General features: G+C 41.6%; 2 protein-coding genes and 1 long non-coding RNA gene across 5 annotated transcripts in view; 2 read left to right on the forward strand and 1 right to left on the reverse strand.

Moving 5' to 3' along the window:
• LOC309695300 (low affinity immunoglobulin gamma Fc region receptor II-like) overlaps positions 1 to 13729 on the forward strand; it is a 31603-nt gene extending 17874 nt beyond the window's left edge. The window contains exons 3-6 of the mRNA XM_082515833.1: positions 11390 to 11512; positions 11918 to 11995; positions 12806 to 12892; positions 13387 to 13729. Of these exons, the coding sequence (XP_082371959.1) occupies positions 11390 to 11512; positions 11918 to 11995; positions 12806 to 12892; positions 13387 to 13442 (344 nt within the window). The 3' untranslated portion in view covers positions 13443 to 13729. The remainder of the gene's footprint in view (positions 1 to 11389; positions 11513 to 11917; positions 11996 to 12805; positions 12893 to 13386) is intronic.
• LOC309701664 lies at positions 1784 to 4488 on the reverse strand. Its single transcript, XR_014275210.1, has 3 exons — positions 3373 to 4488; positions 2914 to 3242; positions 1784 to 2733 (listed from the first exon to the last, which is right to left on the reverse strand). It is a non-coding gene; the product is annotated as an uncharacterized lncRNA (long non-coding RNA).
• A 3788-nt stretch (positions 13730 to 17517) lies between the features above and the next one.
• Positions 17518 to 24840, forward strand: part of LOC309695608 (uncharacterized protein) — a 40395-nt gene continuing 33072 nt past the window's right edge. The window contains exons 1-5 of one of the 3 annotated variants that reach the window (XM_082516349.1): positions 17518 to 17944; positions 18031 to 18198; positions 18347 to 18418; positions 19927 to 20000; positions 21078 to 21250. In XM_082516349.1, the coding sequence (XP_082372475.1) occupies positions 17737 to 17944; positions 18031 to 18198; positions 18347 to 18418; positions 19927 to 20000; positions 21078 to 21143 (588 nt within the window). In that variant the 5' untranslated portion in view covers positions 17518 to 17736 and the 3' untranslated portion in view covers positions 21144 to 21250. Of the gene's footprint in view, positions 17945 to 18030; positions 18199 to 18346; positions 18419 to 19926; positions 20001 to 21077; positions 21251 to 24840 lie in introns of those variants that run through there. The other 2 variants (XM_082516350.1, XM_082516351.1) reach the window with 2 other exon arrangements.

The raw sequence follows: 24840 nt of genomic DNA on the forward strand, positions 1-24840 counted from the left end.
TTGGTTATAATGCTTCTATATACTGAAAAAGTCTTTCTGCATGGTGGGCTAACTCTCCCTGTTGCTGGTATTTTGCCAAAAAGAGACTTGAACGAATTCCGACTGTTGATAAAGAGAGGACATTCTTGACGACAGACCTGGTTTTCAGTATGTTTATTTCAGTCTGTGTTAGGGTTGGGCAATATGTAAAAATTTTCCAACCAACAATCTTCAGTCCAATAATCGACGATGGGCAATATATTCATGCATGCGCAGACTGATTTATGCATTTACAACACAGAAATCCAAACATGGACGAACTATTCCCCCCCTAAAAAAAATAGGGCAGTGCTAATCACTTTAATACGGAGTTAACGCGGGTATCATGATTAACGTCGTTATTCGCAGAAACTCCCTGACTGAGATTTTGACTGTGTCTGCACTCCAGGTGGGTTAATTGTTAATCGTGTTACGATGTGTTCACACCGAACGCGATAGACGCGGCGTACCAAACGCCCCTAATTTGATGCATGCACATTCGCACCTCAACGCGTGTCCAAGAAAAATCCATCGCGCCTCAAAATTGCACATTTTGACACGCGTGAACCGGAAATGTGAGAGGAATGTGGGAGGAAGTTGTGCCAGACGGTATCTTTGCAAGATGGCAGCTGTCGAGCTAGCATTTGAAGAGAGAGTCTCCCTTCTCTATCTACTGTGGAGAGCAGAGCAGCGGCGTAAAGGACGCCCTCACCGTACCTGGGTCCATCAGGTCCTCCAGAGGTGTGAGCAGTTTGGTGAGTTTCACCACTTGCTCCAGGAGCTACGCCTGGATGACGGCGATGACAGCGATACCACCATCTTTCCCTCGCCCAGTTTGAGGATCTGCTGTCCCGCGTTGGTCCAAGCATCGCCCGCCTAGACACCAACTACAGGCGCTCAATCCCACCTGCAGAGCGCCTGGCCATCTGCCTGAGGTTAGTAAAAGTGTTTAATACGTAGTCCTTTATTGATACCTGTGCTAATATATGCTAAACTATCCATTTATACACTGCTAACATGGATGTGCTATGCTATCAATGAATGCCGTCGGTGTTTACTGTTAGCAAACTGTGGTATGGAGACGACTGTTTATAATATTTCTAGTGATAATCAAAAGGTCTCATCAAGTCCCGATTTAATTCAATTTATGCTGTTATCAGTGTTTGCGATGATAGCATGGCTGTGGTGTCATATCAGTGTATGCTCTCGGTGTTTGCTGATATCAAACTGGTACGAGGACCACTGTGGGTTAATCTTTGTTGTGATACTCACTCCTTTTTTTTATTCAGACCTGGTTTAATGCTGGTATAGATGAATATTTGTATATAATTCCTGCAGCTGTCAGACTCTATAACAGGGGTCACCAGCCTTTCTTAAAACTGAGAGCTAGATAAAACTGAACAGTTTGGTTCATCTTTAGTTATATGGGTCTATCTAGCATATTCTATCTTGATATGCTGTCCTATTACAGGTTAATCTTTCAAAAATATTAACAATGAATTAAGCAAGGAAAGGGCTACATGTCAACATACAACTCTTTATTCCTATTAATCTCTTACTTCATTCCTACCTGATTGACATGTTTAGGAATTATGAGTGATTGGCTCACTGTAGTTGTAAAAGTTGTTACCGATCAAATTATATGTTAAAGTTAAAACAAAACACAACTGATTGTTTTATATTATATCTAATATATATTATGTAATTATCCTTATAAAATGTTTTATGTAAGATTTAAGTTTTGTGATTTAAATCTGACATCACAAAAGTATTTTGGAATTTGAATAATGTATTTTGTAACTGCAGTACACATAATATTAATTTTGAACAATTTTGTCCAGGTTCCTTGTCACCGGGGACTCCTTCAGGACCAAGCGTTCAGTTTCAGAGTCGGTGTGTCCACGGTGAGCCAGATCACCCCCCAGGTAGCGACGGCCATCTGGGACTGTGTAGTGGATGACTTCATGGCTGTGCCTTCACCTGGAGACTGGCGGTCCATCACAGAGGGATTCCAGGAGCGCTGGAACTTTCCTCTCTGCTGTGGAGCTCTGGATGGGAAGCACGTCCAGACAAAGGCACCCCATATATCATATAGGAGACACACACATTGATATACACTGAATATTCATTTCATTTCTTTTTTGTGGTGCCCAAATTTATGCACCTGCTTGATTTTGTTTAAATAATTATTGCACACTTTTTGTAAATCCAGTAAACTTCTTTTCACTTCTCAAATATCACTGTGTGTGTCTCCTGTATGATATTTAACTGACATTTTTTATTGTAACAACCAACAATTTATACAGGAAAATAATGTCTATTAACAAGGTTGCCCAAACTTTTGTATCCCACTGTATTAGTATATTTTGTCATTAGTATAATATGAAATAAATTCTACATGTGTCAAGTCGTGTGCCAACATTTGCTGTGTAGTAGAACTGAGACATTAGTCATTATAAAAATGTATTTGAAATAATATTAAAATTCTCAAACAGAAAAACATTAAACATAAATATATAAAATATAAGAATTTACAGAGAGAGAGGAATAAAAAGGACCAGCTGCTCTCCAGAGCAGGAACAAGGCTGAGGAGGAAATGCTCCATTGGAGACTGGTGTGGACTCTTCAGGGACACCAGGGTGGCCAGCTCCACCACCGATGGACCGTCCTGGGACCCGTGCCTCATCTGCCTCGAAGCCGTCCTCCTCTGTGGGCCTGTAAAACAGCACAAAACACAAAGAAATGAGAAGGCTGCTACTAGATTTTAATTTCAACATTGAAAAGAAAAAAAAACAAAAAAAAAAACAGGATATAATCAGATTGGTTGTAGATTTTTTAGTCAAGCTGATCACAAGGCAATCCCACCGAGTAAAAAGCTATCAGTGCTTGCTGTACCTGTGGGACTGGGAAGCCAGGAGAAGCAACAGGGGATGCTCTGCTGCAGAATCAGTTGGTTCTATCAAGACAATATTAAATGTTAACAGGTTTAATTGTCACGGTCTGGAGGGCAGACCGTGGGGATGTGGGGAAAGGAGGACCCAAAACGCAGACTCTGCGATGCAAACAGTGCTCTTTATTTACAGTGGAAAGCTGTAAACACAATAACTCCCCGTTGCTCCCTCGAACCCCATGTGCGTGCTTCCCTCTGACGTCTGTGCTCGTGCTCCCCGCTGTTGTGTTACTGCACACCCTGTGCGTGCTGCCCTTCTGGTCCCTCGTTTCACCTGCAGGACAATACAGAAGCAGCCGTTAAACACTGAACCCGCAGCTGACGGTATGGAGGCACACACACACACACACACACACACACACACACACACACACACGCCGCACTTCCTAATGCTACACACTGACTTGGAGTCTTAGCTTAATGATCCCGCGCCGGTGGGAGCTCCAACTCTCTCATAAGTAGCTCCCCCGACGAGCCCTGATCACCAACAGGTGTGGCATGAACTTCAGGTGTGGCCAGTCCTTCCACAGGGCCACACCCCTCAGGCCTGCAGGTGGCTGAGCTCCATCCTCCAGCCACACCCGCAGACATACACACCCATACCCTGCCTATACATATGAGTGGGACACAGACTAACACAGCACAGTGCAGAAAAACACACACATCACCAAAATAATAATAACAACAATATCAACAGTCAAAACTGCTCACGGACCCCGAGTCCTCCAGAGCTGGGTCCGTGACATTAATACAATAATCATAGAGAAAGTATATACAGTGGTCCCTCATTTATTGCAGCAGGGGTTCTCAGAATAACTAGCCCCTGGCCACGCACTTTATACACTTTTTTCCACACACACACATGAACATTACTCACAGTTCTCACAAGTTGATTCTCAAAGTGCAAACCTTTGTAGATTGCAAAACGTAAAAGTATTATTATGCCGCGGTTTGTCTTCATCTGCATCTTTCGTGCGCCTTTTTCCCTCGGGGTGCAGGTGTCTATTTCCGAACGAGGGTCATAGTTATGGGTGTTTTTGTGCTGTTTTTTTTTCTATTGGACGTGATGGTTATCAAAACCAAACGTGATAAATTTGGCAAGCGCAGGAGACACGGAGGAGATTTGTCAATCAGCCTGCAGAATGCAATGCTGTACTGTGCAAAAAAAAAAAATCAGCGAAAAAGCGAAGCAGTGACGGATGAGCGGGACCACTGTGTGCTGTTTATTAATAAACAAAATATATTCTTAAATGACAACATGCCTAAAAGCAGAACGGTATTTGTACATCAGTGGGAAAATAGCGGTGGCTTACTAGCTTTTGTGCGGCTTCCCCGGGTCAGTGAAAACTTTCAAAAGAGAAATAAATTAACTTACCAGGTTGCCCGATCTCTTCACATATCATCCTCCAAGCTCGTCCTTTATATTCCTGTCTCGATACAGAAAGCAGCTCCAGGTTGTTTGCTACAGCGTTGATTAGCCTTCCCTCCATTGAAGAATAAAGGGCTTTGGCTGGATCTGCGCCTTTGACCTAGGTCACAGCCACGTCACCAGGCTCCTGATTGGTTGTCGCGGCGCGATTTGACGCTGGAGTTCAGATTTTTCCAACTCGAGCACAAGACGCGAAACACACGTATGCACAAAATGCAACACAAAAACTCATGCGCTGGGTTTTTTTTGCGAGTCAAACGCGCCAGATGCGCTACACTGACGCGCGTTTCATGCGTTTTGGCATTTTCGCGACGCAAATCAGCTTCCGAATTTTCGCGGGACCCGCAATCGCGTGTCATCCTGCTTTTGCATTGACTTTACATGTAAACCTGACGCTCTGGCCGCCTCTATCGCGTTCGGTGTGAACACAGTCGTGATGACGGCACGTTAACGCTGACATCACAAAAGAAAAGTTGCCAATATGGGATTTCTTTAGCTTTAAACCAGATGAAAGAAGTAAACCTAACGATGTACCCAAAGCAGTGTTCCACTTCTGAAGATGAACGTGTAGGTATCCCCCATCCATCTGAGTATGCTAGGCTTTTACCAGCTCCATAAACAAGCATTTGGGCTCTGAGGAGGTGCATTTGCTCACAGATAAAAGAGGGTGCCTGTAGAGCAGCGTTATTATTATTTTTTCTGTTGACTACTCTCTGTGGGGCGATCGTGGCTCAAGAGTTGGCAGTTTGTCGTGTAATCGGAAGGTTGCGGGTTCGAGCCCTGACTCGGAAAATCTCGGTCGCTGTGTCCTTGAGTAAGACACTTCACCTACTGGTATTGGCAAGAGGGGCCGATGGACACAATATGACAGCCTGGCTTCTGTCAGTCTGCTTCCACCAGTGTGTGAGAATGAATGAATAGTGCGCTTTGAGGGTCTTGAAACTTGCTATATAAATGCAATCCATTATTATTATTCTATTGGCTCCATCGTTATTAGCAAACTTACTCATGGGCAAATAAATGAATAAATCGCTCTTGTAAAAACAATCAACGATGGGCTCAGCCTATCATCAAGAGTATATATATTTGTCCAATCTATGAACAACATGTGACGTTTAGTGGTCCTCAACGTCACATGTTGTTCATAGGATTCAAATTGCTTACAACTGATATGGGAAAGCACTTTGTTCCAGGACATATGTTACATTTCACATACAGATGCTTGCCTTTTATCTCTTTGAGAGAAAAAAATAATATCTGTACCTCCACTTAACTTTTTGGTGAAAGAGGTTACAGCAGAGCTACTGCTTTATAACAACAGTTAAATAGTTTAAGATCCACTAGTAAGACCATGAAACCAATTAACTGTAGGTTTAGGTTACATTTTACCTACATGCTGAAGAAAAATTAAATGGAATGAATAGGAGGGTATCATGAAATAACAGCAACCTACGTGTTATTTTATCATCGGCAGTGTTAATTTAAGTAAGTTTTTTTTAAGAAAAATAATTCTTCCATTGTTTATATTAGAAGTATGACACCATTTCCACAGTCTGTTTCATCACATCAGGCTTTACCAGGAACTGCACATGTGTGAGGACAGTGTTATTGTAAAATGTGAATCATACTGTTCCAGTCAGTCATCAGCAATTTTCCCTCTAAGCGTGTGTGTGCATGTGAGCAATCGCGCACTGCTGACATGGACTCCCCACACAGAAAATCTGCGCTGCGCACAAAAACAAAATCCAGCCTGAATTGGAATTAAAGTAAATGTCACAGGCTGGGTCTCCGACCAAGCACTTTGAGCTTTCTTTGTATTGTTCTCATTTTTTGAGATGTTGTTAGTTTTGTGGTATTTCCTATTTGCCTTTAGTTTAGGCAGTTATTGTTCCTGGGTTTTCTGTTTGAGTTCTTGCATTATTCATCACGTATTTGGTATGTTAAGTTTGTATTGTCATGTCTAGTTTTAGTGTTTCCTGTTTTATTCTGACAGTGTCATGTGTTCTTTGGTCATTGTATTTAGTTTCACTCCTCCTGGTCCTGTCATTAGATTCATGTCAGTCAGCTGTTTCCTCATGTGTCGCCACTTCCCCTGATCACCTCATGTCTGTATTTAAGCCTTTTGTTTTCTTCATGCCATTGTCAGTTCGTCTGTTTATTCTCACCAGAGTCATAGCCTGTTTATTTTTCCACCTCGGTCATAGTTATAGTTTTTGGTCTTAGTAGCTTTAGTGTTTTGTTTCTTAGTGTTTTGTCAGTTCAGTGTTTTGTTTCTTAGTGTTTTGCCTGTTTGCTTTGGTCTCTTGGTTCATTTCCTGCCGTCATCGCAATAAAGGTTCACTTTTCTGTTAATCATTACTATTCCTCGTCATCATCTGCTTTTGGGTCCTGTTTCCGCACACATCGGCACCCCGCCGTGACAGTAAACACATGTATTTATTTTATGTCGCTGATTTTCTGTGCGTGGAGTGTCAGCAGTGCGATTGCTCACTCGCTCAGCTTAGAGGGAACAGTGGTCATCAGTGTGTCTCTGCACAGCTGTAATTAAAATGTGTTCAGAGGGCCTCAGTGTCTGAATGGTTCCAGTTCAGCTCCATAACAGCAGCGTCCCTGGTTTGATTCCTGTGTTTCAGCTCATATCTGCCTCTCTCACTGAGGGGGACGTCCACTACATGGAAATGGATTTGTTCATCAACCAAACTACAGATCACTGAGAGCAGAGGAAACTTGAGTTTGTTATGTGTGTGCATATATGACTGTCTAAAGGCAGGTTGGATACATATTCTGCTGTCTTTTTAAAACACTGCTTATTTTTTATATTGCACAGGTTTTTATGTCTGCTGGTCATTATGTTTAACACATCTTTAGTTATGAGACAGGCAAACTGACAGGCAGATTTTAAAAGCTGTCTACCGATATAAGGTGAAATAATGTTAGCATTTGTACCTTTACATGAAAACAAAGGTGAGTCTCCTACCACTGTTGGGGACTCATTATTTCTTGTGCCAATAAGAACAAACCACAGACTCAGAGGAAGAGGGCGGGCTTTACTTGGTGTCAGTGACAGAAATGAAAAAAAGCTCAAATGAGTGAGAAGGACAATGAAGGAAACATCTGTGCTGTGTCTGCTCTGTAAGTAGAATCTCTGTGTTTGTTTGAATTCTTGTACTTTGACTGTCTGCTCTCCTGATAACTGATGATGGAGGAGAAGACATGAAAAACAAAGCAGGCTGAATTCAAGTTCAAAACACCACAAGGACCAACTGCAGGTCTGAACTGACTCTTTATCTTTGCTCAGGAGTCGAGGAAACACAGCAGGCAGTGAAAAGATCAAATCATTTTATTTTTCTTACACAATTTCCTTTTTTTTTTTTTTTTACGTCTAAACCTCTTCCTGCGGGAAGGAAATATGTAATCAGTTCTGTTAATTTCTGTTGTCTGTCTGTCTTTGTTAGCAAATTAGCATTCACGATTTTTCAACAAAATTTTTCAAGATAATATTTACAAATTATTTACCAAAATTTACAAAAACATTTACAAAAACATGTAATGATAGATACCAATAACAGCTCAAGCTGATTTCATTTTAGTAAAAATTGCTCTCAAGGTCACACATATATATATATATATATATATATATATATATATATATATATATATATATATATATATGTATGTGTGTGTGTGTGTGTGTATGTGTATATATATGTATGTATATTAGGGGTGGGGAGGGAAAAAAATCGATACTGTGTAGTATCGTGATATTTTGTTTGCTAATAATGTATCGATACAGGGTCAGCAGAATTCAATATTTTGTTACAAAAAAGGTTTTTGTGCTCTGACTTCAGAGCATGTTGATCCTTTTTCTGAGCAAGAATCCTGACATTCCTTCACTGTCCAAATGTGTTTAACTTTTTTTGGCAGCAATAAACATGACAGTTTACTTATTTTAATTTAAGACATGTTTTATTTTAATTAAGTTTAAAACTTTTTTATCTAATGTAAAATTATATTTTGTTTTAATTTACTTTCAAATTCTTCAGTTGCTGAATGGGCTGCATAGTTTTCATAAATTGCATAGTTCAGAATAGCTATAATTGTACCAGATGGTTGCATTCAATTAAGTTGGACTAGATTAGATTAGATAGAACTTTATTAATCCCTCGGGTGGGTTCCTCTGGGAAATTCGACTAGACTGTAATACAAACCGTTCAGTTTGTCAACAATAAAACTGACTGAAATGAAAGAATGACTGAGTGCGAGACTTTGATATTAGATAAAATGAATATTGATGAAGTTTACCTTTATGTACAGAATCTGAATATCGCAAAATATTTTAAAAAAATTGCAATAATATCGTATCGTGGGATATATGGTGATTCCCACCTCTAATGTATATATATATAAATATTTGCCAAGGCTCACCAGACATTTGATTTTAATTGTTAGCGCCCAATGTCAAAGTCATGATTGCTGATTATTTTTAAAATATGAAAGAGCATGGAGGAAGTTTTACAACACAATTAACACTTTGATTTGATTTGATATACCTTTATTAGTCCCACAAGGGGAAATTTCATAAGGCTGCCGACCTATTGCACGCAATGGCGGCGCCATCTTACCCTCCGACCATACATACATTACACAAACATCACATGGGGAAGACAGGTCAGAGAGGTATAACAATGGAAAATGCACCACATGAGGAAAGATAAGGAGAAAAAAATAACTCCCCCCAGACTGAGCTCCAACAGGGAGATCAGTTTGAGAACAGAAAAAAACACCTCTGCACAAAGCACATGAAAAAACTCTTAATACACCAAAGAAACACATGACAAGCAACAGGGATGGGTAAAGGGTGCAGCATCGGAAGGGAATAAGCATCGAAGGCATTTGGAAAGGGAGGGGGGATGAGTGTGTGCATATCAGTGTATGTGTGCGTGTCCATAGTTCAGCTGAGACAGTGTCCTTCACCCTGCCAGGCTAAGTAAACAGTCTTCCAGCCAACCCAGGTGGCCTTGCATGGAATGGGAAGGAACAGACTAAACACAGTCGTTATCAGGGTGTTGTTGTTCAGCTCCAGCCTTGCAGCTGGCACCAAAGGGGTATCCGCATAAGTGATGGTATTTTTTACTTTAGTGCGAACAGCTCATATGAATTTCAAAGCAGTTCTACAGTCTAACACTAGCTTTGCCATGCTTGCGTTCTATGATGTTGTCCTTTCTTGTGCTCAAGGAGCTGATTTCTGAGAACTCACGGCGGTGTGCCTCCCCGAGATGTCATCCAATTTGCGCCCAGAGATGTTATTCCGAGCTAGCCCTTCCGAGATGTATCCAGTGTGCAGTCAGAGATCTTATTCTGAGTATTCAAAGCAGCCGTAGCCTCTCCAAGGTCTTATCTGTACTGACTCAATGAGCCCATTTTGAGAAACTCACGCCTCTCCCATCGTTCCAATCCCAGCGAGCAGCCTTGTGGGGGTTTGAACAGCCGGTTCCGCTTCCTTAATTCTTCGATAAGTCAGGGCCAAGCCAGCTCCGATCAGCCAGAACCCTGTTACCATGGTTCAGAATAGGTAGATATCTTCAGCACTCAGGCTCACCCAAGCCCAGACTTCTCGTTGAGAAAGGGGTGTCAATTGCATTTAGGGACCAGTTGATCAAATCCACAATTCCTCTTTTAGGTTTTAGAGAACAGACTCTGAGAGAGTGTTCCAGGGAAAATACAAAAAAAAAAAAAACATGAGACTAGACAAGGACATAAGAGGCTAAGCAGGGAAGCTAAGGGAGAGGAGAAAAGTTATGAGTACAATACCCTATGACGTCACAAAGACACCAAAAAATTTCACAAACGCAATCTTAAAACTCATTTTTTTTACAGATTATTTTACAGAAAATGTCTTATAACATCAACATTTTAGTTTAGCCCAATCTCTCAGAGGTGAGTTATTGACAATTTGCAGGCATCAAAACAGAAAATGAGCAGATACGTGAGAGAGATGAGTTTGTGTGTTTGTCAGCTGTTTGTGTGGAGTTGTTCTTTATGTTCACCTCAAATCAACCTGAGTGTCATTTCTCTTTAGTTCTGATCTCAGTGCTGAGCTGCACAACAAACCAAGGTCAGTAACCTTCTTCTGTCACAGTTTAAACCTGAGAAATGCTCACTGATATGACCTGATTGGGTTCATGTTTCACAATGGAGCTCACATATAAAACTGAAAAAAAAAAGTTTGATGAGATAAATCTTCCTGCAAAATACCATTTTAAAATGGTTTTGACAAAAATCTCACAGTGATCATCAGTTTTTCATTGTAACCCTCACAGCTCGTCTGACTGTGAGTCCCAGCAGCTCTCAGTTCTTTGAAGGAGACTTTGTGTCTCTGAGCTGTGAGGAGGACGACAGCTCTGCTGGATGGACTCTGAGGAGAAACACAAGCAGACGACAAAGGACTCAGTGTGGAGATGGGTGGGGAAAACCTGCTGGTTTGACCTGTAACATCACTGTTTTCCCATTGGACAGTGGAGTTTACTGGTGTGAGTCCAGAGAGGGTCCCATCAGTAACATGGTTAACCTGACAGTCACTGGTAAGCTGAGTGTGTGGAGTTAGTGTTGATGAAGCTGTGTGTAAATGGATGAAATGCTGTAGTTTGTCTCTGTGTTGAGATGGATCAGTGATCCTGCAGAGTCCTGTCCTCCCTGTGATGGAGGGAGATGACGTCACTCTGCTCTGTAAAACAAAGACCACTCCCTCCAACCTCCCAGCTGCTTTCTATAAAGATGGCTCCCTCATCAGGAAGCAGCCTACAGGTCACATGACCATCCAGCATGTTTCCAGGTCTGATGAAGGCCTCTACAAGTGTGACATCAGCGGTCATGGAGAGTCTCCATCCAGCTGGATCACTGTCACAGGTGACACACTCACCTGTCTGTGTTTCTGCAGCTTTCAACATTCACAATGTGACGACAACTTAATGACTGTGTTTGCTTTATTTTAGGGGAACACACCACCTCTCCTACTGTTCTCTCTGTGTTGTCATCTGTTCGATTAGTCTGTGTTCTGGTTCTACTGGTGTTACTGGTTCTGCTGGTGAGACGATATGTTCACAAGAAACCCGAAGGTGAGATATTAAATATGTGCTTTAACCGAAGCATTTATTATCACTACATGTCTTAAATACACAATGGTTAGAATATATAAATATGGGAAATTTTTCTCACATTACATTTTTTTCTAAAAATTTAAATTTAATCTAAAAGATTAAAACAAAGATTCAGAGAATAATGTCACAGACAACATCATGTAGAGCAACAACACATCAAATAGTGAAAAACAGCCGATTTAAAACAGTACCACAGTAATACTGTGAGACGCTAGCTGTTTTGCCATTAGTGTAGATGTTGGGTATCCAAGAGTCCACATTTCCCACATGCTCTTTATGTTACACCTTCCACTCGAGTTACTTATGTTGTAGCATTGAACAGAGGCCTCTTCTCATCCCTTGTCCTGTGCCTTCCTATTACAGTAGCCAACCTCTCATCAGTGTGTCCTGGTTTCTCAACACCTGACACAGCTCTTGGTAATGCGGGTGACGCCCAAGCTGGTATGGCTTCTGTTATCTGTCTCTTGTTCATACCTCAGGTAGGTTCGGTTAACATGGGGGGAACTATCATAGGGAACCTTACTGGAAACAGACACCCTGGTCGGGAGTCTGAAACTTCAAAGGCGAGTTGTGTTAACAGTACACTATCCAGCTGCATATATACATATATACACAAATGTGTTTTAGGAAGAATAAAATATCTCAGACCTGTTTAGTTCAACTGTTGCAGATCTACAGGTTTTGTGACTTTTGACGGAGCCATAATTGAGCATTAAATCTCTCAGCAGAGTTGACTATTATTTAGTTCGTATCAGGTAGACTTTACTATCACCACGATGTCTAAAGAAACAGACTCTTCACAGTTAATCATTCATTGATACAATGAAGTATTTTTACTTCTTTCTGTATGAGAAACCACAGAAATGACTTCCTTTTGTTGACACCAGTTAACTGTAGTCTGAGACTGATCAGACCTCTCACCACAGTGTGTCCTGGTTTGGCTAACAGAAGTGTTCATGTTGTTAGAACAAGTTTGCTTTGTGCTCTGTGGTGAAGCGTCTCAGTCTGCATTAAAAGAAAATAGCAGCTTTGTGGTCTTTTGACTTCTATTCTCACTGCTTTCTGGCAACATGTTTTTCAGCAGAGGTGGTAAGAAAGGGGAAAAACAACTGTGAAAACCCACATCTGTGTATAAAAGCTATCATTCTGCCTAACCCGAAATAAAACCGTACTGCCGCAGCTATAGTGTAATAATAACACAATACTGTAATCATTGTACATGCAATCATTTCTGTTTGTTTCATTGTGCAGAGAGTGATTCAACTGTAATCTACTCAACAGTGAGAACACAACCCATCAATTATGAACAAGTAACGATCACAACACACAGGACCAGAGGTACAGCTACTCCTGTTTTTTAACTTTGGATGCAGCTAAGTGAGCTACTTGTGTCTGATTTCAGTCTTTATGTTAATGTAAGCTAATCTTGACCCAAGTTCACGATATCAAACTGCCCATCTCCCCGAAAGGAAACAGTTTTCTAGTTTTTTAGAACAATTGAGTTGGTCGGTTTACAAGTCTGAAGTGACACCACTCAATCAGCCAGTGAACAGAGCAAAGAGAAAGAGAGACAGAAAAGGTGGAATTATATGGCTTTTGTCATTTAATGTCATTTAATGCTGTTTATAAGCTAATTGCTACAGATCTGTGGGATTCAGGTTTGACCTTTGTGAATTGCTTCAACCTTTTATGAAGCAGTCGTAAATGAGCTGGTTCCCGGTAACGTCTGAAGTGGGACTGTGTGATGCAGAAAGGTGGTGATTGGAGGTCTTGATTTAACTGCAAAGCTTGTAACAATGTTTCCTGTTTGTACTGTTTCTGTTTGTGTTCAGACTTTAAACCAGAGCCAGACGTCATCTACTCTTTACTACCATTCCAGCAGAAGTAGTCCACCAGTCCAACCACTGATGTCCAGCTGCTGGTCTCTAACTGGTCCCCGCAGTACCTCAAACCAGAAGACATCCACATGTTACCTGTATCTTCTTTTTCCAATTATTTCGCCATTTCAAATTGGATGTATTCTGAGCAGAGTTTTAAACGTGGACTTAAAATCACCAATAATAATATAATGGTTTCTGTTGCTCTCATAGTAGTGATCTGTTTTCTATGTTAGATTAATAAAACGTTTTTCTAATTTGTTTTCTTCGTGTGGTTCTGTGGGTTTTACTGAGACCTCATATGGAAAATTGGACTTATCCCAGTTTAGTTGTGGCTAACACTCAGTTTATTTAAATCCAGGTTGAAGACCCACCTATTCTCAGCTGCATTTGAATAAAACACTAAATACACACTTTTAAGCTTAAATTACAAAACTTACATTTAACTACTGATTTTATCTACTGTTCTGATTTTATCTACTGTTTTTTTTTAATAAATTTTAAGTCATGCTTTTTATTTTTTTAAATGTCTCTGTAAGGCACTTTGAATCACCTTCTTGTTGAATTGTGCTATATAAATACATTTTCCTTGCCTTTCCTTGCCTACTATCCTTGGAAAGGTAAAATGATTGGCTAGAATCCAAAGTGTATGACGTCTTAGGGACAAAAAAGTATAATGTGCGCTGCTTTTCGGTCTGGTTACCCTTTATATCAGAACCATGATGCCATAATGGCACCGGATACCGGTTCCCATCCCTAGTGCTGATGCAGCAGATCAGGAGGGTGACCACGTGGAAAGTGTCATGGTCCTGGGCCATGTTGGCCCAGTATTCTTAGTTTTCTTGTATTTTTGTATTTTGTTCCTTAGGCCATGTTTCCTGAGTTGCCCTGTTGTGTTGTTCCCTAAGTGTTTCCCCTTCATGGCTTTTACCCCCTGTGTGCCCCTCTGTGTATCTGTGAGCCCTCGTCTCTCCTTATGTTTTATTCCATGTTTCCCCTGCTCGTTATGTCTGTGTTTTCCCCGTGCTCTCTCTCCTCCTGTCTGAACCTCTGTACTTCCTGTTTGACTCTGCCCGTCTCCCGTCAGTGTTATGTTCACCCCGCCCTGTCTCGTTATGGTTATCTGTGTCACCTGTGTTCCCCGTGTGTTCACACTTTCCTCGTTAACCCTCTGTGTATTTCTGTCTGCGTCTCCCTCTGTTCGGCGTTGCGTTCTCCCTCATGCTGCGTGGATTTCCCTGTGTCTCTCTCTCCCCGAGTGTTAGTTTACTTTTCCCAGTTTAGTTTTGTATTTTCCTACGTTCTGCCTCTTCAGCAATAAAGCTGTTTTTTGAGTTCATCCCCTGAGTCTGTGAGTTTTGCGATTGGGTCCTCATCCTGCCTGCCACACAGCGACCATGACAGAAAGAGGCAGTGGCAATGGAATGACTGGTCACACTTGGACTGCTTGGTTAGCGGCTGGCGGCGACATGGGTGGGTACGAAGACCGTCAGTTGGCTTGGCTGGCAGTGTTAATGTGACCTCTCGGGTAGTTCGGTGGGTTTCTGTGGACGGGCTGTCTTGACAGGCCCCAGATGAAGTCCTGCCAGACGTGGACGTGGTTTGGCTGTAGGACCATACAAGGCAGGACCAGATGGCGGCGTGGCAGCCGCAGACAAAAGCATGGAAGCTGCTGGTGGTGGCTGAACGGACTCCCCAGAGCTATCAGCGGACATGGGGAGGTGCTGGACAAGCTCTCCAGAAACCCCAGCTGACGAGGCATGAAGATTGTGTTTGTCTTTCTTTACTTTATTTCCTTAAAACATCTTACAGCCTATAAAGTCTGTGTGGTCTCCCACTTCCTTGTCACATCCTTAGAGCTGGGTAGTGACATTCTGTACATATAACAGGTCTAAAATAAAAACTTTTGTTCAAAGGAAAAATAGACAGGCATTTTGAAAGGTTTTTACAGAGACAAAGTTAAATAATGTTTCTCTACACGTGTTTCTTTACATTACAAAAAAAGTGGGTCCCTCACCCCTGTGGTGTATTCATTATGTCTTGTACCAATAACAAGAAACCACAGACTCAGAGGAAGAGGGCGGGCTTTACTTGGTGTCAGTGACAGAAAAAAAGCTCAAATGAGTGAGAAGGACGATGAAGGAAACATCTGTGCTGTGTCTGCTCTGTAAGTAGAATCTCTGTGTTTGTTTGAATTCTTGTACTTTGACTGTCTGCTCTCCTGATAACTGATGATGGAGGAGAAGACATGAAAAACAAATCAGGCTGAATTCAAGTTCAAACACCACGAGGACCAACTGCAGGTCTGAACTGACTATATTTTTAATCACTGATTTCCAGAAATCAGTGATTACAAGCATATTGCGATTCCCTGACTTACTCTTCTTAACGGGTCCAACAAAATCCATTCCGAGGCGCTCAAATGGGGTACCAATAATAGGCAGTGGTTGGAGTGGAGCTTTGGAAGGGACTTTGGAGGATGTCATTTGGCACTGAGGACAGCTCTTACAGAAGTAGGCTACATCTCTGTGGAGGCCAGGCCAGAAAAAATGTTGTTTAATGCGAGCTGTGGTTTTGTGCTTACCAAGGTGGCCAGCCCAGGGAAAAGACTGTCCCAAATTAAGCACTGTCTCTCTAACTTCTTGGGGGACCACTAGCTTCAGAAGTGAGCCCACCTGATGGTAAAGTATGCCATTTTGCAAGACAGTCACTTTTGTTAATGCCTGCCTCCTCTACTTTGTCTTTGTCTATCGCTCGCTGAAAAAAGAAAGCTAAACTAGGATCAGTTTTTTGCAACTCTATTAAATTGACAGGAATTTGAAGTCGCAAAGCACTTCAAATTCCTTCAATGCACGGGCGACAGATCTGGTTGACATTCCTGCTGTCAGCATGCCAATTGCACGCTCCCTCATTGCTTGTGGCATCTGTGGCATTTTGCTGTGAGACAAAACTGCACATTCCAGGGTGGCCTTTTGTTGTGGGCAGTCTGAGGTACACCTGTGCACTACTCATGATGTCAGATCAGCATCCTGATGTGGCACACCTGTGAGGTGGGATGGATTATCTCAATATAGCAGATGTGCCCACTACCACACATTTGGACTGATTTGTGACCACTGTTTGGGAGGGATGGTTATATTGTGTATCTGGAATGAATTTTAGGTCTCTACGTCCATCCCATGGGGAATGGGAGCAGTAACAAAGGTGTTGCGTTTATATTTTTGTTGAGTGTACTTAGCAGGCCAAAAAAAGAGGTCAACTTAATATAACTCTACGGAAAGTAATTTCCAGAAACTTAAACAAAACAAAGTGAATTGATTACAAAGACAAACGAGGGTAGCTTTTATAATGATTTGGCCAAAAAATTTACACACAATAGGGGGAAAAACAAAAAAAACCCAAAACACAATATTAACTAAGCACAGAATAATCTAACTAAACCATTTATCAGCTGGTGATAAATGTTTTCTACTGGCCACTCAAATACTTTTATTCTCCCTCATGGTGAAGTCTTTAAGAGGATGGATGTGGATGGACCTTCCACCATTTAAACACTTTTTTTTTTTTTTTTTTTTTTTTAATTCAAACTTGGCATCAAATAGAAAATGAGCAGATATATAAGAGAGATGAGTTTGTGTGTTTGTCAGCTGTTTGTGTGGAGTTGTTCTTTATGTTCACCTCAAATCAACCTGAGTGTCATTTCTCTTTAGTTTTGATCTCACTGCTGAGCTGCACAACAAACCAAGGTCAGTAACCTTCTTCTGTCACAGTTTAAACCTGAGAAATGCTCACTGATATGACCTGATTGGGTTCATGTTTCACAATGGAGCTCACATATAAAACTGGTGAAATGAACAATTAAAAAATGTTCCTTGAACATTTCTTACAGCATGTAGCATGATCAGTTTATAATTTTAACCCCCACAGCTCGACTGACTGAGTCCCAGCAGCTCTCAGTTCTTTAAAGGAGACTTTGTGTCTCTGAGCTGTGAGGAGGACGACAGCTCTGCTGGATGGACTCTGAGGAGAAACACAAGCAGACGACAAAGGACTCAGCAGATGTTCCCATCCATCTCCACACTAAGTCTTCCTGTAACATCAGTATAACAGCACCACATGACAGTGGAGTTTACTGGTGTGAGTCCAGAGAGGGTCCCATCAGTAACATGGTTAACCTGACAGTCACTGGTAAGCTGAGTGTGTGGAGTTAGTGTTGATGAAGCTGTGTGTAAATGGATGAAATGCTGTAGTTTGTCTCTGTGTTGAGGTGGATCAGTGATCCTGCAGAGTCCTGTCCTCCCTGTGATGGAGGGAGATGACGTCACTCTGCTCTGTAAAACAAAGACCACTCCCTCCAACCTCCCAGCTGCTTTCTATAAAGATGGCTCCCTCATCAGGAAGCAGCCTACAGGTCACATGACCATCCAGCATGTTTCCAGGTCTGATGAAGGCCTCTACAAGTGTGACATCAGCGGTCATGGAGAGTCTCCATCCAGCTGGATCACTGTCACAGGTGACACACTCACCTGTCTGTGTTTCTGCAGCTTTCAACATTCACAATGTGACGACAACTTAATGACTGTGTTTGCTTTATTTTAGACGAACACAACACCACACCTCCACCTAGATCCACCTCCATCATTCTTCCTCCATCACTATCTCCTCCTCCTCTCTCTGTGTTGTCATCTGTTGCATCAGTCTGTGTTGTGGTTCTACTGGTGTTACTGGTTCTGCTGGTGAGACGATGTGTTCACAGGAAACCTGAAGGTGAGACTCAGACTTCCTGATCTTTCATGTCTGAGTTTGTTTAGTAGAATAAAGTTCACATTCATGATGATCACAGTAACAACTTGATTAAATGTAATCTCTGTTTAGATATTTAATTTGAAATATTTTTCATTTTGTAAAATTTCAGCAGATCAACAAGCTGGAGAAGATGACATCATCACACGTGTCATGTACCATGCTGTCAAAATACAAAGTAGAGGTATCACTGTGTTTCCTACACTCGGTTTTTAGTGTTTTGTGTCTGTGTGTGTTTTGGGAGTAGATGTGTGGTATGTTTTATAATGTGAGGACATTCATAAATAGGTAAGGCATACTTTGCTTGAAAGTTGTAGTAACAAACATGATGGTTGCAACGCTCTCAAAGAGCCAATCAGCAGCTTAAACACAAAGTATATGAACATCAGAAAGTTTCAGCTTCTTTTTTATCATAGTAAGGATGGATTCAATATACTTATGGTAACTTCCTGGATTACTTTGTGGGGAATAAATTTCTTTAGGAAAGTGAATATTAGAGGAACAGCAGCTTTTTTCACTTGTTCTTTTCACCTCTGCAAGTTTCTGCTCAGTCTGTTTATTGTTCTAATGAAGACTTATTAGAAAATCCTTACTAGAAGACCAGCTCACACATAAAGAGTAGAAGTATAACTTGTGTGGTTTACTTTATTTTCTATGACAAAGTCATCAAACCATTCAATCAAGTTTTATCAGATGGTGTCTGGTGACTCTGCATCTGCCCTTGTTTCCCTTTCATTTAGGCAGAGGTTATAAAATAACTTCACATTTCTGCTCAGAGTCAATATAAGACTGCTGCTGAGTGTTTGACTGGAGGTAGAATTAGCTTTAGTCCATGAAGGTTGTTTATGACTTTGGTGATATGAATTTTGAGGACATTATGAAGCAGTGAGGGATGATCAGAAGTGTAGAAATGCAGATTATTGTAACAGTAAAACTATTTTTGATCAAAAGCCTGAAATCGTAACAATTAAGTTCACACCTATATATACATCTGTCCTTTGATTAAACATTGGCTAACTTAGACGAATGTTACCATGTGTGTTTCATACTGTACTTACTGAGTGTTGTTCACTGTGAGCTGGACTGTGTGTTTGTGGTCTGTGGTTAACTGAAGCTAACAGCTCTGCAGTCGTCCAGCATCCTGTTTCTGATAGAAAGAAAACACTTCAGCTGCAGCTGATTCAACACAGAGCTGCTCATTTTAAACACAGGAAGTAACGTGGAGACATAACTTGGAAAAGCGTTTCTCTAAACTCTGCACACAGACCATCAACTCATTGATGATAACAATTCATTTCAATTTAATTTATATTGTGCCAAATCACAACAACAGTTGCCTCAAGGCACTTAACAATGGTCATGTTGTGAGAACATGTTTACTTTGAGCTCTGTGGTGAAGAGAGTCAATGTGCATTGAAAGAGATGGCAGCTTTGTGGTTGTCCACCTTGTTATTCTCAGAAACTCTCAGCAGTTCTTTGTGGTCAGTCTGTGTTTCTCAGCAGAGCTGTTAAAAAGAAAAAGAAACTGTACAAAGGTGCTGATTTGTTTAAAGAGATGTCAGTTAAAGTTTTCATGATGCAAGATTAAAAACATTGTACTACAAATAATAATAAAATAAAGTTAGATGTAGTAGTTGTACCTAATGTGGTTTTTTTTTTTTTTTTTTTTTTTTTTTTTTTTTATGTATTCAGCTGCAGTCTATTCAGAAGTGAGAACTGAAGACATCACTTACCAGCCAGGAAGCATCAGAACAAAGAAGGCCCAGGTAAAACTGCTCTTTACTTTAACTTTGGATAAAGGTCACTCTGCTTCCAGGCATCCTCCTAACCTAAGCTAACACAACCACAACACGATTCAAGTTCAGATCTCAGATTTGTGAAGGATATCACACTCACACTTCTCATCTCAAAAGCAAACACATAATATATAAAAACAAAAAACCTGTTCCTATAAAAAGAGACATGGACAGAAAAACGTTAGATCAGTGATAGAGGTGCTGTCCTTCTCTTGAAACAACAGTCAAGAGTTTGATGTTACATAACTTGTAAGATTTAAAGACATTTTGTAAATCTAATTGGATTGACTGACTACAAACAAAAAGCCTCCTGATAGTCACACCTTTGGTATCCCTTTCAAAATCCTGTCACCTTGTCCTCCAGTTGTTGCATTTACAAGCAACAGCTGAAGAAAACTTGACCTCTGATCTTGACCTTGGAGGTTAATGATACTGAGATCTGAACTGATCCAAAAGTGTCAGTAGATGTGTCTATGATATCAATTTGAAGCTCATATGCCACCCTGCTCAAATTATCAGATTCACAAAATTAGGTGTCCACACTGTCCGCCCACCAGGGTGACAACAATACCCCATCAGCCTGTTACATCTGAGAGGTAAAAACTATTTTGCACAGCAGGAAAAGCAGATTCTGACAGCAGCCTGGTACTGTTTCTATATAAGCTAATAATGATTATCCCCCAGGGTTGCAGTTTTGTGATGCTTAGCAGTATTCCTAACAGCAGAAAGGTAACAAGTTAAAATCCATGTGCTTTTATGTGTGGATGTGCATGTTCTCTTGCATAGTCCAAAGACATCCATGGGTTTATTTTAATTTGTGATTTCAAACCGAATGTACGTGTGAATATGAGAGTTTGTTTCAGGTCTTTGGGTTCCAGTTTGACTTTTGGGAACTTCAAAAAGCTCTGTGATCTGAGCTGGTTCCCAGTAAAATCTGAACTGGGACTGTGTGTGATGCAGAGAGGTGGAGATTGGAGGTCTTGGTTAAACTACAAAGCTTGTAATCATGTTTCCTGTTGTTTGAACTGTGTGTGTGTTTGTGTTCAGATTTTAAACCAGAACCAGACTCTTCGTCTACTCTTCACTGAAGTAGTCCACCAGTCCATCCACTGATGTCCAGCTACTGGTCTCCCAGCACCTCAGACCAGAGGACATCCACATTATATTATCTTTTTTTTTTCCTATTCATGGTCACTTAACTGTTTTTTTTTTTTTTTTTTTTTTTTTTTCTTTTTAATATTTCATTGTGTATTTCACCAGTGTATCACATGGAACATCACACTTCACTGATTATCAGTGCAGATAACAAAGAATATGCATTAAACCAGAACCACACTCAGTCATCATTCAGTGGCTGCACAGAAATGATTGAGTAGAGGATGTATGTGTTTGAGAATGACTTTGTTTCCTTTGTCACCCAGAAACCAAAAGCAGCCACTGACACGACAATGATTCCTTTTGTTAAATTTTAAAAGCAAAAATTAAGTAAAACTCTCTGGTTTCAGGTTTCTAATTGTGAGTTCTTGTTTTTTTTTTTTTTTTTTATGATTTCACATTCAAAATTCAGAGGAATATTGACTGTTAGTCAAATCAAATTAGGCAATTTGAACAGATGCAATTGGACTACATGGATATTTTTTCTGTTGTGATTCATCACAAACATATAATAATAGGAGTCAGTCTTTTCAATGTTAAATGTTTATCTGTCTATTTATTTCTAACATCCCTGTGAAGCATTCAGTGTCACACTCAGTAGTTCAGATTAAAAGCAGAGCTGAAGTGTTAATGGCTAATAAACAACAAACTCACGAACATGTGACTCAGGATCTCAAAATCTGAACCAGCCCAGAGCTCCTCCTACTAATCTTGTCAGTGAAGCTTGAAATGGCCATAAGTCATTTAAAGTCTGCTGCCATCTACTGGTAAACTACTAACTTCATAATTTTCATAGATAACCATTTCAAATTACTTGTCAATTTTATAAGAAGCTATAGTTCTTCATTTTTCCCAGGCAATTCCTTCATTTGTGTCCTTAGTGAGATGACAGCTTTTTAACAACATCTCTAAAGACATGAACAAAAACTCTACTAGCTCACCTGGAGGAACGCTCTGTTGATGATGTCATATATGAATGTGCCATCCTGGAAAATGTTTCCAGTCTTACTGGACTGCAAGTACCATCTTATTAATCCAGGGCTGATAAATACACAGAATAGGCAAAAAGTGAGTTTTGTTATTTTTATTTAATGGTATTCTACATATAGCACTTTATAAAATATGCTTCATATATATATACATATATACACACACATATATACATATATACATATATACAATAACAGCAGCCGTACAAGTATTAAATGGAATTGAAGAAATATAATGTCCAGTGTTGTGCAATCCACATTTGTAAGTGTCTTGTGCAGTGCAAATATGCTTAAAGTGATTTAGTGATGAAGTGATTCGATTAGATGACCACGCATCTAACCGAATTAGTGTAAACAATGTCCAGAATGTCCAGTGTGTGTGTAAGAACTGTATGTGTGGGTCAGTACTGTGTGGTGGTGTGATTGAGAGACCATATTGCCTGCGTGAAGAAGCTCCTCCTCAGTCTCTCTGTGTTGGTCTTCAGGGAGCGGAATCGCTTTCCTGACCTCAACAGAAAGAACAGTCTGTTGTTGGGATGGCTGAGGTCCTTCACGATCTTCCTGGCCTTGGTCCAGCACCGCCTGCTGTAGATTGAGTGCAGGTCAGGGAGCTTGGAGCGGATGGTGCGCTCAGCTGACCGCACAACCCTCTGTAGAGCTCGTCTGTCCTGCTTGGTGCTGTTCCCGAAACAGGTTGAGATGTTTCCCGTCAGGATGCTCTCTATGGTGCACGAGTAAAAGTTCCTGAGCACCTTGGAGTGCAGTCGGAAGTCTCTCAAGCGTCTGAGGTGGTAGAGACGCTGTCGGGCCTTTTTCACCACGGTGTTGATGTGACAGGACCATGACAGGTCCTGCGTGATGTGAACTCCGAGGTATTTGAAGCTGTCCACTCTCTCCACTGGGCACTCGTTGATGACGGGGGTCTGGTAGTTCCTCTCCTGCTTAGTGCTGAAGTCCACTATCAGCTCCTTTGTCTTACTGACGTTTAGAAGGAGGTTGTTCCTCTGGCACCAGTTCTCCAGATTCCTAATCTCCTTCAGGTAGGCCGTCTCGTTGTTATCAGAGATCAGGCCCACCACGACGGTATCGTCAGCAAACGTAATGATGGTGGTGGAGCTGGTAGTGGCCACACAGTCATATGTGTACAAAGAGTACAGCAGGGGGCTCAGAACACACCCCTGGGGGGCTCCAGTGCTGAGAGTGGTGGAGGCTGAGACATGTCCGCCCATCCTTACTGCCTGTGGTCTTCCAGTTAGGAAGTTGGCGATCCACTGACACATAGATGGGCTGAGTCCCAGATGCTCCAGCTTGGTGGTGAGTGTGGAGGGAATTATGGTGTTAAATGCAGAGCTGTAGTCTATGAAGAGCATTTTAACATAATTCCCCCTTCTAGTGTCCAAGTGAGTGAGTGATGTGTGGAGGAGATGAGAGATGGCATCGTCTGTGGAACGATTTGGACGCTAAGCGAACTGTAGTGGGTCCAGTGTGTCTGGTAGTGAAGAAATGATGAAGTCTCTGACCAGGCGTTCAAAGCACTTCATCACTACTGAGGTGAGGGCTACAGGGCGATAGTCATTGAGAGAAGCAGGGTGGGGTTTCTTCGGGACAGGAACAATGATGGACTCCTTGAAGCATGTGGGGATCACAAACTGAGATAAAGAGATGTTGAATATCTCAGTGAACACAGGTGCTAGCTGGTCGCAGTCTCTGAGGATACGACTTGAGATGCCGTCTGGTCCTGCTGCTTTCCTGGTGTTCACACTCTTGAAGGTTCTCCTCACGTCATGCTCGGAGATGATGAGCACGTTTCCGGTGTTGGCAGTATCTTCCTGTCTGCGGCCGTTAGCGCCGCTAGCACTAGCATCGTTGGAGTCCTTAGCTGCAGCCTCGAAGCGAGCATAGAAGGTGTTCAGCTCATCTGCCAGGGTCACGTCCGCATTCGTCATACCGGTTGTTGGTGCTTTATAATCCGTTATTGTCCTTAGTCCCCACCACAGGCTCCTAGAGTCACTCTGTTGGAGTTGTGACTGTAGTTTCCTCCCGTAGCGCTGCTTCGCCTCTTTCACCGCCTTCCGCACGTCATATGATGCGGCTTTGTACAGGTCTAGGACTATTTGTCAGGCCTTGAGGCATCCTGTTATATTCATGAAGGCCAAATGGGGAGGAGAATGCCGTGTATTTTTTGTCGTCCTCGTGGAGTCTGACATTGTAAAACCCCGATGTGAGATCCATTGTAGAAAAAAAAAAACATTCCCACCAAGTGCTGCGAGGGCGTCTGACTGATGAGGCAATGGATGTGCATCTTTAACTGTTCTTGCATTTAACCATCTAAAGTCATTGCATATGCGCAGGTCACCATTTGGCTTAACAACTAAGACAAGGGGGGATGAGAATTCACTCTGGGACTTACGGATTATCCCTGACTCCTCCATCTCATCTAGGGCAGTGCGAAGCTTCTCGTAATGGCATGGTGGGACCCGTCTGTATGGCAGTCTGAAGGGCTTGTCATCCACCAGGCGGATTCTGTGGAAAAAGTCAGCAGCCTCACCGCAGTCCATTTTGTGCCTTGAAAAGATGGACTCATACTGCTCAACACTTAGAGCCCCCGAGAGCAGCCATTTGGCTTTTCTACCTTTAAAACCCGCCTTCCAGCCAAATGGCTGGTA

Source organism: Aulonocara stuartgranti (genome assembly GCF_965226115.1).
Source record: "Aulonocara stuartgranti genome assembly, chromosome: 3".
NCBI classification, from domain to species: Eukaryota; Metazoa; Chordata; class Actinopteri; order Cichliformes; family Cichlidae; genus Aulonocara; species Aulonocara stuartgranti.